This window comes from Haliotis rubra, unplaced genomic scaffold (assembly GCF_003918875.1).
Source record: "Haliotis rubra isolate DU_JTF1 unplaced genomic scaffold, ASM391887v1 Scf154, whole genome shotgun sequence".
NCBI lineage: Eukaryota > Metazoa > Mollusca > Gastropoda > Lepetellida > Haliotidae > Haliotis > Haliotis rubra.
In genome coordinates this window covers 1,404,208-1,418,256 of record NW_025765492.1, presented here as the reverse complement: position 1 = coordinate 1,418,256, position 14,049 = coordinate 1,404,208, and the positions used below count along the sequence as shown (strand labels likewise).

The 14,049-nt window shown below is 38.7% G+C and overlaps 2 protein-coding genes across 2 annotated transcripts in view; one reads left to right on the top strand and one right to left on the bottom strand.

Moving 5' to 3' along the window:
* Window positions 1-5,927, top strand: part of LOC124270742 (dual specificity protein kinase CLK2-like) — a 78,305-nt gene extending 72,378 nt beyond the window's left edge. Inside the window, 1 exon segment of the mRNA XM_046705782.1 lies at window positions 1,402-5,927. Within this exon segment, the coding sequence (XP_046561738.1) occupies window positions 1,402-1,614 (213 nt within the window). The 3' untranslated portion in view covers window positions 1,615-5,927.
* Window positions 5,928-9,152: 3,225 nt separating this feature from the next.
* Window positions 9,153-12,592, bottom strand: LOC124270741 (protein arginine N-methyltransferase 1-like). Its single transcript, XM_046705781.1, is given in 3 exon segments — window positions 9,153-9,809; window positions 9,812-10,874; window positions 12,504-12,592. Coding segments are annotated over 3 exon segments (1,236 nt in total). The 5' UTR covers window positions 12,513-12,592; the 3' UTR covers window positions 9,153-9,645.
* Between the last annotated feature and the right edge of the window lie 1,457 nt (window positions 12,593-14,049).

Here is a 14,049-nt window from a genome sequence, read left to right as displayed (position 1 = left end):
GAAGCTAATTATGTTGATGATCGGGTACTAGTTCCGTCTTGACAGATCCCACAGTTGTTGTATGGACGATATGTCCCAACAACCTTGAGGGCTAGAGACCTACGTGATTTGCTTTGTATTGTGATAAGAATGACATATATATCTCAGTGAAGCTGTGTTGCTACAGTTGACTCCAATTCCAGTGATTAAATGTGCTTTAGTCACTTTTTTGTTGATATTCTACAATTTATCATTTGTTTATTATTTGTATATCACTTGTAACAAGTTGTGTGGAATGTATTAGCTAAATATTGTGTTGCTGACTTGCTGTGTTTAAGTTGTGTATATTTATGAAAGACAATATGATTTATTGACTTTGTGCAATAAGGCCATGTACATATGAGAGGATATTGTGACAGTATAGGTATTGATAGGGAAAGGTATTTATTGAGATACCAGACAACATCTTCGTATACTGACATACTCTTTGCATGTTTGCACATGGTTGCTGAATCAATGGAAATACTCGACTTCTGACAACATTTTTAGATTTTAGAGATAAACAATCCTCTGGCCTGCTTGGCCAGCATCTGTTGAACAAAGCTCATCAATATCAGTACATATATCTGTTCATGTGGTCATTCTATGCATGCATATAGATATATACTTGGGACACCTACTTTAAAATGTAGCAGGACTGCTGCTATTTCTGCTGGCCACAAACCAAAGGTGCAGCAGTTAATAAAGCTCTGATCAATACAAGAAGGCATTGAGAGTGGGCAGTATTGTTGACCTATTCTGTGTGTGACCCTGACTACGCTTCCCTTGACCTACCGGCATCCCATGCTTTTTGTCCCTCATGTTGCGTGTGACCTTGCAATGTGGCTGCTTGTCCTTCAGTGTGTTGTGTAGCCAGTGCTGTCAATCTAGAAGTTAATTTCTTTCTTAATCTAGCTCTTTATTTTCAGATTTTCTTCCAAGTCCTATTTTTTTTCCTATCACTAGTACTGCAGCTGGTACATCAGTTGCTTGCACACCTCCTGTGTATCAGTACGTCGTCATCGTCGTCAGAGAGTCATGTATTGACATTGTGTGCTAGCTGTCTCTATGTCTACCACCTAATGTTTCATGTTGAGAAATTCTGTTGTCTTTTGGTTCAGTTGTGTTAAGCACCTCGGAATGTTATTTTTCTTCAAAATTTGCACCAAATTATGGATATGTGTTAACATGTCTGTTTACATGTGTTTACATGTCATTTAAACTTAACAATGGCAGTAACAGTTTCAATTCATGTCTGTTTGTGCTTCCATCCCACAGAATTTCTCTGCATTGTTCAGATGTAAAGAAAGCGATGATATTGCATGTGCATGTACTCCATTATGACATGTGGCCATCACTAATGACTACTAAACATTATTCCAGCGCTACATTAAGGACCCTGATAACGAGGAGCACAGACAGCTGTTTGACGTCATTGGCAAAATGCTGGAGTACGATCCCAGCAACAGAGTGAATCTCAAACAGTCTCTGCGACATGCGTTCTTCCGCAAATATTATGAAGAGGAATTGTTGAAAGAGCCTGAGAACTCACAAAGTAACGGTGACCGAGAAAGAAGCCATAGTTTGAGCAGGTGATGTGAAAGCCCGCTGCTGGACACTTGCAGCACAATCTAGATTCGGTTCTCTAATGTTGGGTGGAATGACTGCATTAACTAGGAGTAAACACTGTGTGAAGCTAGGCACATGTCATTGCACGCTAAACCTTCAGTGGTTTCACCACAGTATGCATCCGAGCATTCTTGGCAGTTTGATCGGTTGAAATTCATGTACATCAATGATTCTTACACCAAGCCCAGAACATGACCAGAGTTTTTGAATGTGAGTTCTCATCCATCTAGCTTTATGGTGAAAGATTTGAGAGAGTATTACCAGGGTAGACGCAAGCCACAAATCATTTTTGTTACACGATTTGACATACGCGTCAAACTGTTATCTGTGTAACCATGGTAACCTATACCAGCCACATGACTTGCATTGCTGGTGCATGATGGGAGTTTGTGATCACTGTTACAACTGGTGCGTGTGTAGTGCATCCTGGTGAATTCTCCATGATAGACTGAATGGAGTGAGATGTGCAATGTGTTTTCTTGTCCACAGCGATGGCAGTACAAGCAAAGACCTTCGACCTGAACAGGCCAGTTAGTTCACTTCCTGTGAATGTTTTATCTATGCAAATCAAGGTTTCAGTCCACAGAATGTGAGCCTGGGGTTTTAGTGGCATGATGTCGGATGGATTTGTACAACATTCGGCCCAAATCAAAACTGTAAATCTGTCCATGTATCAGTTTTCAGTATTGTCACTGTCCAGCATTATAGACATAGAATCTGATCTGGTGCACAATATTGCTCCAATTGAAATTTCAGATACACAGATTTTAAAAGGATTTTAGTAATATGGATCAGAATTATATCGCACCACTCCACCGACATAAGTACAAAGTCCATCAAGTGTGACCCAGTGAAGTATATCTCAGCATGGCCTGCCTAATTCTTTGTCATGACAACCAGTACGCACCGTGTCCCAGTGTGTAGAATCTAGTTCCCAGTACAAGGTGCCATACACCAAACACAATACCCTCAAACTGGCATTTGTGTCCCAAGATTGGTTTGTTTCTGTGACTAGTTTATGCAAGTGAGGAGTTTTGTCTCAAGTTTAGAACCCTTCCCCTGCATCTGAGTATGTGTCAGTAGGAGCCATTTTGTTCCTTGTGTACTGCTACTGAGGTTGAGTCCCATCATTACACCATCCAGGGAAAGTACATCTAGTGTGCTGCACTACCAGGAATGCAGTGGCTGCTATGGGATATCGTCTTTGATGTGGCAGGGGAGATAATTTCTTTATTGCATGTATGTAGGGGAGATAACTTCTTTATTGTATTTGTATGTAAACAGGATGTCATGGTATGCCATGATAAGCATTTGTTAATGTCAAAAACAAAGAAAACCTTTACTAAAATATTAACAGAATCTTCTAGCGTGTAAGTTAGTCTGTCACCTTATCACCACTCTGAATTAGTTTTAGCACAGTTTCAATGAAGCTGTGCTGAATTGGGCTTCCATGTATCTAGTCAGTGGTGACAACTTTGGTGATTTTCAAACATTTTCTTATGCTTTGCTTGTACTGCGCTGTGTTGTTTGAAATATTCTTGTTGATATCACAGGGCTGGAAATTAAGTGTGGCAAGAAGTAGAAAGAAGAAATCATGACTGCTTCTGACATTTTGTTCATTGTTGGTACCAAGCTAATGGCATTTGAACATCCTAAATGCAATAACTTAATATTTTTATTGTTATTTTTGGATTTTGATGCTACAAGGGAAATACTTTTGACTTGCTGATGACAGGGTGTTCTGTTTGAACAGACCATAATTTCTAGCCTTGTATCATGTGGTGGGTTGCATGTTCATCAACACTGCCATTGTCAGGGATGTGTGCACTAACGATAATATCTATCAGGCTGCATGTAACTGGAGTTTATAGAGCAGATAAATTCATTCAGTCAAATATTCTCAGAAATTTGGTCCATGTTTATAAAAAGCTGGAATACCAACTCCGACATCTGTTTCAATATTCAAACATTACTGTAAATTCCTTTCCAGTCTGGATATGGAAACCCTGGGAATGAGCAGGGGAATTAACATACAGACATATATACAAGCTGTGAGCATGTCATATTGAGCTGTTGTACTTGTCAAACGCTGCAGGTTGGATGTGTTTGTTGACAAAATACCCTATTGAGTATTTCACGTGAGCTATTTACCGGTATGTGACTAGGGGTTTGTTGGGTCCGATGCAACAAGCATCACCTTGTTGGTTTCATGGTGTTATCATTCATATATTTATTATACTAACATTATATCATCGCATAATCATTCAACTGCACATGGAATATTTCAGCCACATACACATTTGCAAGCCAGTTGCATTTCTATGAAAGCAATATAAATAAATATGTTCGTTAAAAATTAGAAGAAAACGCTGTCTGAAATACCATCTGTCTAAAATACCATCTCCGTAGATGTATGAAATTTAGGCCCAATTTGAATCCAGATTAAGGCATTTGCAATTGATTGTTTATGAAGTTGTTCTTGTTTACACATATAAATATATTTAAATCTGAATAAGGAAGATATATCAAGAAATGTTTCATTGACCAAATGTAGGATCTCGAATGACCATTGTATATTTGTAGATATGTAAAAGTTTGTATAGAATTATGGTTCTTACTGCCCATGTTTTAGTTTGTACAGTGTGTAGCTAACAGGGTTTTACAGATCTCTAGGTTGTTGTACAATGTCATATTCTTCTTATCTCATGAAAACATAGAATTCAGATTTTGTATCTGTTATAAAGCAGATACTTGAAAAACAGAGCCCACCAATTGTCTTCTGAAGTAGTTTATGCTTGACATTCTTAGATATGTGCTAACTTATCAGAAAACAATTAAAGTTACTCTTGAAGAAACCTGATCCCTTTAAAAAATACCGACAGCTTTATTTTCACTCACTTTATAGCAAGATTCTACATCTGGTGACATTCTAGTCCAGTGTAGTGGTAGCTGTGTGCTGTTGTGTATGTCACTGTCGCAGTAAGAACCATCATCACGCCTGTTTCCTCGTGACATGTTTTCAATGGAGTGTTCCTCTCATTGGGGGATTTTGTGCTAGGAATTGATGAACAAATTTGATTGTTGTGAAATTTGTATTGTAAGAACAAGGTGCTATAGAAACTGTAAGTTAATGTAGAATTGTTGGGATATTCGTACTATCCACACGAAATTTCTTTTGAATTTAAGTACATTTTCAATGTAAATGACTTTACATGTACATTGATGTTGCCATGGTTATATTAAACTGCCAAGTAACAATTCAGTGGAAGAATTCTGGAAAATGCTGACACATACTGTTAGACACAGGTTTGCATCTTGCTTAGTAAGGTTGTATCTGCTGTATCAACTTGTGGCTACTGTTCAGCCTTGAACACACAACATACTGCATCTTGCAAGCCTTTTGCTATGCCATCTGTGTTAGTTATTCAAGGATTTTCTACTTGTGTAATGACAACATTTGGGTGTACTGATACCAAATGTCATAAGTGATATTGCAGTATTACACTGTTGGTCAAGATGACTTCTTTTTTAAATATATTTTTGATCTATTTAGTGATTGTCAGACATAAAACTTCAGATGAAACTACATTGTGGCTTTCGGTATCAGTCTAGCTCAGGCTAATATTAGTTCCAGAACATAAAAGTTATTTGTTAGGTTTCCTGCGATATAATCCAAACTTGATTGAATTAAGGCTCACAAATTAAAGTAGAAAAAATATTTACCTCATATAGTATCTTTTGTCTTCGATCTTACAATCAATTGCTTAAGTGTCTATTAATTGTTATATTTCCTTTGCTGACAATTGTCGTGTGATTGTTTTTAAACAGCAATCTCTGACCTAAGTTGTTGGGGCATGGAATCTCGATAGATCCATGTTCGGTCTTCAGGATTTCTCAGTGCAATAATATTAATGTCGATGAACAGCAACCAAAGTCGGGGGATTTGTAAGAGGAAGCTCATTGGTGACTTTTTCGAATATGTTTTCTTTGCCGGCAATGTAGTGCTAAAAGAATGTAAGGAATTTTTAGGGAAAAAAGTGCATTGTGATGACTGAGAGCTTCAGTATCTTCCCCTGACTGAGGAGTGCATTAGACTGGCCAGTGGTGTATAAGTGTATAATGTGTATAGACGACAGCTGTGTGTTGTGTGAGGAGGTCATCACCATCTCCATCCCTCCCTTCCTTCCTTCCTTTCCAAGATGGTAGAGGACAACAGGGTGGGATAAACAGAACTGTCACAATGAATGCCTTGTATGGAAATTAAACATGTTTACAGTATACACCAAGCTTTTGTCTTCTCTGGGTTTACCTTCATTGTGCAAAGCAGTGACCAGTAGTCACCTTCTCTTGGACCTGTCATACTCTGGTGTGAGTGAATAGATGTATTGCAAGCATTAAGCTCTGGATACATAATCTGCCCAGGAATTCCAGACTGATAGAAGTCACTAGTCCAGTGTCTGAAAATGTCCATTAGTCTTGTCCACTGACCTTATAATAGTCCTTACATAAGACTATGGTCTGTTGTAAGATGAATGGAAGTATACAGTCTAAAGGATGGAAAACATTAAATGTTGTTCACTGCACATGCATACTTTTCTTGATAGTATTGTGTTTTTTCTCAATCCGAAATTAGAGAAAAGATCATAGCTAAACGGACACCACGTCAGGATCGATGCTCATGCTGTTGGGTCACTGGGTTGTCTGGTCCAGACTCTATTATTTACAGACCACCACATATAGCTGGAATATTGCTGAGAGCAGAGTAAAACTAAACTCACTCACTAATAATTATTAGAACAGGTTTGAAAAGATGGCTCAAAAAGACAGAATGAATAATAAAGCACTGGTTGGCATAGAAATTAAGACATGGAATTAAAGGTCACTGAGAAAACAGATTTTGTCGTCTTACTTATGAAAATTCTGCCTCCCAGAAACATTTTGACAGATGCTGCCTGAAACCTTTCTCTGGGAAATACAAAGTTGCAGCCAGTTGCCACTAATAATCTAAGAAGTTTACTATCTTTGATAAGAAAAAATGCACACCTATGGTTGAAAGTAAGGGGAGATTTGTACTAGCCACGGGATAATGTTAAGGTCTAACACTAAAAATAGTCCATCCCAACATTTTTAATAAGAACACACCTAAACATGGTATAGCGACAGAAAAAGATCCACTTCCAGCCCCGAGCTACTATGTGATTATTCCTATGTTAACAAATTCACTCATGACAATCAGAACCAAAACACTCTGTGAAACGAAGTACAACATGAAACGGTTTCAAGAGTGCTAATGGCAGCATCTTTATGAATCAGTCACATGTACCAGCATAGTATGTCTACACTTCATAACATGCAGTGCGTAATCAACTCGTATTTCATCCTCGCAACACCTAACATCATTAACAATCCAATAGGGCAGTGTCTGTCTCCAGGAAATCAAGAATGCTGTGGAGAAGAATAGGTTTATTACATGGTCTCTGATGAGAAGGCACCCCATGCGTATTGTGCACATAGTGTGACATGGTACAGTGTATCATTTAATCCAGTTTAACCAGTTACTTCTACACCTATGAAGGTTAAACCTGGGGATCTTCAACCCATGCTTGTCGCATGAGACGACTAACAGGATCAGGTGGTCAAGCTCTCTGACACATCACTGTATTACAATTGATATCATCACACCGCCATAATACAGCTTGACTACTGCTGAGTGCTGCCTTAAACAACAAGCAAGCAAAAAATATCACAGGATGAACCATTCTCTAACTTGTTTGAAGCTCATTTGGAATTGGTGGGGTAGCCTAGTGGTTAAAGCGTCGCGTTCGTCGCGCTGAAGATCCGGGTTCGATTCACCACATGGGCACAATGTATGAAGACCATTTCTTATGTCCCCCCGCCGTGATTTTGCTGGAACATTGCTAACAGCGGTGTAAAATAAAACTCTCACTCACTCATTTGGAATTAGCCGTTTCTGTCCCTCCAGCCAAGTCTGTCCATCTTATGTCATTCATCTGAACACTGGGTAGACCTGGGTGCCATTCAGTGACATAATACCAGTCTTTTGAACCATTATGATGTCATGCTATTGTTGCAGTGGATTCTGAGCCAGGGATCAATTGACCATTTGGGGCGGCATACATAGCCTTGTGGTTAAAGCGTTTACTCCTCAAGGCAAAAATGCAGGTTTAAATCCCTACATGGGCACAATGTGTGAAGCCAATTACTGGTTTCCTCATGTGATATTGCTGGTATATTACTAAAAGCGTTGTAAAACCATACTCACTCTCTCTCTTCCCTCTCTGACCATTCCAAACGCACATAAATCTGACGCAGTAGTAGTATGTTAGTTCTACATCAGCAAAAACAGTTCACATTAGAAATCACTCCGCTGAATACAGACATAGAAGAATCTGAACACTTTTCCATTTCATGACTAAGGAAACCCGTCACTTTCTAAATGATTGGAAAGAAGCCATGGAAACAGACAACCACAATGCAAGTCCAAGTCAATGGTCGCCCAAACAAGTAGTATTCAGCTAACTGTGTTCGCACTCCAACACTACCATGCACTGTGGTACTACCAAAACCAGGGTCTGTGACTAATAATCTTATTACCGTTACTCGCCCGTACAGGATGCCAAGTGAAATATTTTTACAGCAATAATACACCCGAGTACAGACTGTAATGTTTAGCAACAGCATACAGCTATCATATACTGTAAGATTTGATCGGTGTTTATATCATTGTGAGAGACAAGTGAAGATTATTATGGTTAGTTTTAGTGTTAAATTAGTTGCAGTTTTAGTGTGGAAATTAGTTAAGACCGGGTTCGGGTAACAGTTGGTCTTCAGCAACCCATGCCTGTCGTAAGAGACAGATCAGGTGGTAAGGCTCCCTAAATTGGTTGACACATGTCATCGTATCCCAGTTGCATATAACGATGCTCATGATGTTGATCACCGGATTGTCTAGTGCAGACGTGATTATTTACAGACTGCCATCATATAGCTGGAAACTTGCAGAATGCTGCTTTAGACAACAAACTACACAACAAAGCACACATAAAATATAATGCTCTGAAGAAAGGTCAAATACTTTTTGAAGAATATATATAATATTTCAAATCAGTTTATCAATTGAAAAATATGTTCACACAGGATTCATAAAGACATACTCACATAGTTTGTAAACAATTCTAAAAGGAGAATTTTATCAGACTTAAATTGTACTGTGTCTTAAGGATTTCTGACGGTGGTCTATCATTGTGTTGCCACCTCAAACAAGTGTATATCAATGGGGACCTGTTTTAACCCAGACTCGCTACTGTTGGATATGTGGAATCATTAGATATTCACTTACTTGAAACTAACCTTGAGACCCTCAGTAGGGCCATAATCCGATAACAGAACTGAAGTGAAGAATGTCAAGGTGTGATGCAATCATCTTGTCAGTCACTTGCAAAAACAGCAACACAGAACACTAAATCACAATTTTACTAGTTGAATAAACTTTACCTTTGATCATGTTTATTTTCTTAAAACATCAAATTCCAACAATATAACAAACAGATTCTTAAATTTCTTTGCTTGTAATCAGATCAATTCACTACCAGTAAATGCTAAACAACCATATTGCTTGTGGCTAAACCTAATGATGCTTACAAATACTTGTTTCAGCTATAAAACACAATTTTGATACTTCGTGATTTTTATCTTTCATTTTCACCCCCTAAGCAGCTTTTGGCATAACATGACATAACACACTTTGATATTTTGACTAGGTTATGGTTTCGTTACTTTGTGCATACATTAAATATGAAGATACATATATCATTTGAACATGTAGAACGTCAAAGCATTGTTTTGGTTACAGCTGTCAGCCAGCTGCATCAGGCATGAGGGCAAAGGGCCCCTAAGAACAATATCATGATACTCTGAGACTGATGCTCAGTTGGTAGACAAACAAACGTTTAGGCAATCTTGACTTAAACATCCCATCTACTGATCAATGACTTCTAGGTCACTACTTTCCAAGCTCATTTCAGAGTCCATCACTCTGACTGCTTCAGTTTCTGCCTCCACATTGACACTGTCTGCCTCCGCCTCCAGTTCACGGTGTTCTTCATCGTACGTATCCATCACTTTCTTGATGAGGCGGCACCGGCTGCTCCACAGTCACATGGCACAGGGTGGTCATCCTCATCACTGTATTCATCGTCCATATCCAGAAGCTCAATTGATATGTTGTAGTGGCGTTTGTTAGCTTCATCCTGTGAGAGCTCCACAAGGGTGCTTATCTCATCCCCTGTATCTATGGGGATCTCCTCTGGTAGCATGAATACTGTCTGTTTCCAGTGTGTCAGAGGAGAATTCGGGGATGTACTCAGCACACCACATGCCACAGAACTGTCAAGGGGAGAGAACTCAACATCAAACCAAGATGCAAATCCACGCAATACCCCAGATTTGTCCATCTTCATATCAAGCTGTTGGCTTATCTTTTGCACATCAGTAAGCACAACAGTTTTTAAATCAAGTTCAACAACTTTTTGTGCTGATGCAAGCAGTTCTGCGGACTGTATTTCTGAAATCACAGGTTCCTTTTGGAACTTTTGCGTCACAGATGGAATCACTGAGGAGAAGTCAAACCCATAAACGTTTTTCCAGTACTCCACGTGACTGGAATGATACGAGTCCATATCTGTTGGTGCCACATACAGTGTTGCTCTGGAAGGGGCCATTATGCCATCTGAGGCAAGAAATTTATCTCTTGCATAAATGACAGAATCAAGCATGGCTTCATGTAACAAATAGAAACCCATCCATTCAGATACTAAAACATCCACTTTTGTATTCTCTGGCAGTGACAACTCCTCAACTGGGCAGCTGAACACTTCCACTTTGTCCTCAAACCCATTACACTTCACAATCTCTTTACAGAGTTCCGACATCTTGCTAGCTTCAACTGCATATACTTTCTTAGCTCCAACAGATGCAGCAAACAGACTCAGGACCCCAGTGCCAGCTCCAACATCTAAAACTACCTTATCCTTAAAGTGGGGAGCATTCTCCTCAAAGAACTTCTTGTATGCCTGCGTACGAGGGAAATCCTTCAGCATCAGTTCATGAATGGAGAGATCCTCATAGCTGGCAAAGTAATTCTTCGGCTGACCATTGACAGTGATGCCAGGTAACCCACTGCCTGTCATGTTTCCAGCAGGATCTTCCTGAAACAGCAAAAATATATATACATTTCATTGATGTGATATGGAAACATTTTAAGGCAAACAATGAGTGAGAACAAACATATTAGAATGTTATTCAATCATGTTGTAGCTCACTGGCTTCAATTCTCAGTACACAGCCCGAAGAAAGAGTAGATTCTATCGCTAAAAACTTCTTTCACATATTCGTTTTATTTTTAGAAGGGAAATATACCTTTAGTTGAAAAGTGTTTGCAAGTAATAGTGATAGTTTTATAACTAAAAAAAATTGTGTATTAAGTATGACATATCGACGATCTGCCATTGAAATACTACAGGGCGTTGTTTGAGTGTTTCTAGTTATTGTTCTAAAACATCTTTCACATACACCTTTAATTTTTATGAGGGGAATATACCATCAGGTGAAAGGTGTTTGCAAGTAATAGTGATAGTATTATAATTTAAAAAAAATTGTTTGGGTGTATTTGAGGTGTGTGAAAAATATGACATATCGCCGATCTGTTCTGATCCACCATTGATGCTTGTGATGCTTGAGTGTTATAGTTCTAAAACTTCTTTCTTTCTTGTTTTTGTTAGTATTTGACAGAACTGGAAAGGTGTTTACAACGTTTTGTGATAGTTCTAAACTTTCTGTTTTTGAGGTGTGTGTGACAGTGTCAGTTAACATTCTGTCAATGTCCATGCCATTCCACACATGCAATAAGATATCTGAATTAGTTACTAATGTAAAAATGTCTCAAAGTAGATTTTTAAAAAAGGACAGCTGATGTTAACACGTGTTCTAGCGATAATTTTGCGTTCTTTAACATGTTTGGGGAGGGATGGCCGTGGTGTATCATTTATTCTTTCATTCATTCACATATGTATTTCTTTCTTTTGTTCTTTTTCTTTATTTCTTTCATTCATTCACATATGATTCTTGCTCTTAATTCATTCATTCATTCATTCGTTGTAAAATTCCGACTGATACAATAAACTGGCTGAAGTACTGTTAAACGCAGCCGAAGTTGCGCTGGGAACGCACCAAGTCACTGTGTGTGCGTTGGAGCATGACAAGGCACACGTTAATTAGTACAAATGGTAAAGAAAGCAAGCGAGTGACCTATCCCTGTTGTAGAGTATCCCTGTTCAATCTAACAGATTAAACATTTGTTTTATAGGATTATATAGCCGAGATGCGGTGCTATACAGTCTAGACATGACACTGTACAGGGTCGCATCGCTGTTCTCGGCCAAGAATTATAGTAATGTATATGTTAGATGCATAAGCATTATAATATGTTTCAAATTTCCTGCAAGACAAAAAGAAAAACAAAATGAAATGTGGGCAGATCGAACATCTAGTGAAAAAGCATTAATCTTTTATTGACAAATGTTCTCTGTGGTTACATTTCAGTCCTTCATATTTATGATGTTTGATGTCTACGGGTGTAGTTATATACAATACAGTTATAATGTTGCACACAGCCGAGAGATGCAGCGAGGTCATCTCTTGATCGTGTTGATTGTATTATTCTTCCTAACGGGGCTCCAGAACAGTTGACAATCCTTTCCCAGGAATCAGCTGTTCAATGCCCGTGGCTCCACATATCTGCAACATGAGACAACTGACAAAGTTAACAAACAACCTACCGTGTCCATTTTCTTACAGGCGCGTCACATCGGAAATAAACATCAGTTTCGAGTTGTCAACAGGTTGTCTTCCCACGTGCGTATGTGGATCTAAGGGACGTAACTCTTAAGAATTACATTTCCAGAAGACCGCCAGTAAAAGCTTGCTCTTCACAAGTTCATGGAAACATTGAAAGATCTTGAAACATTTAACGAAAGGTAACCAAACTTTAGTTCTGAATTTTCATTCATGTTGAATTTTAATACACTTTATGATATCACATTAACTTGGAACTGAGGAAACGTGCATGACGGAGGAGATATAAGTAATTAATTTACAGAGCTTTCCAAGTCAAAACATTGATTACACATCAGTCGCGTTTCCTGTTGACTGGGTTCCATCCTATTGCGCAACTTAGTACAATAACCAGTCCAGAGTTTTGAGACCAATTCATTTAACTGGATACTTAAAAATATTAATCAGTATTATTTGATACATCTGAGCACTTGTATATTGCAACACTACGCTCCTTATAATCCTTGCAAACATCGTGCAGCGTGCTCTGTGGTACAGCGAGCACTGACAAACAGAAACCTGGAAATCGTGGAAATCTCAAAACGAGGCTCTGACGCTAGAAAGGTTTGGCGGTCTGGTACGGACTTGATATCATATCAATCACATTGTGCGTTATAGAACTACACTGCATAAGTGCACAAAACACATGACAGGTGTAACCAGTGAGCCAGATGCATTGTGAATTATTTTGCGACCTCATAAACCTGGGGCAGTCTGTGACGTCTTAGTTAAGGTAATGCTGCCTACACCTCGCCATAAAATATAGAAATACGATTTTATTAAAGTTTAAAATTAAAATTCAATTGTAAATACCATTTCTTATGAAACAAGAAATTGCAATTCTGTGTAACCATAGTTGTTTTTTATGTCTGTTTTCACTTTCACACGAGAAAATTTGGATCGGCTGAAAAGTAGGTTATTGTCTGAATAGGTGAATGAGACTCTTTTTTTGGTTTGAGAATTTCGAGAGAATTTACTGGAACACAAGGAAATGGGGACAGGCAATGTTTAACTGATTCCTGTTTGCAGAACGACAGAAGCAGTGTCAATAGCCAGACAGAATGTGTAAAATGTGTCCCTGCGTGCTAACGGCACTGTCGCATGTAACGGCATCGTACAAATACGTGGTAAATTCGACTTCTAATGGCCATTCAAGAGTGTGTTTGTATATTTGTTGTTTTCGTGCAGTTCGAACAGCATCTGCTTGATTGCGTTTCTTCCCTGGTTCGGATCCAAAACCACAAGATTACTTATGAACAAATTCCATTTCACTATACCCTTTGCCTCTGAGTATACATTGTACAGGTCTTTAAGACTGATTACATAACATCACCACAGTTATGCATATCCATGGCGCTCGGGGAAAAATAATTTACATTCTTACATCCTGGGATGAAATGGAGCGACGTTTATGACGTCACCAACGACGTCAACGAATCCACCAACAACACTACAAGAACTCCCTCGGATATGGAATGATCTTGCCTAGGC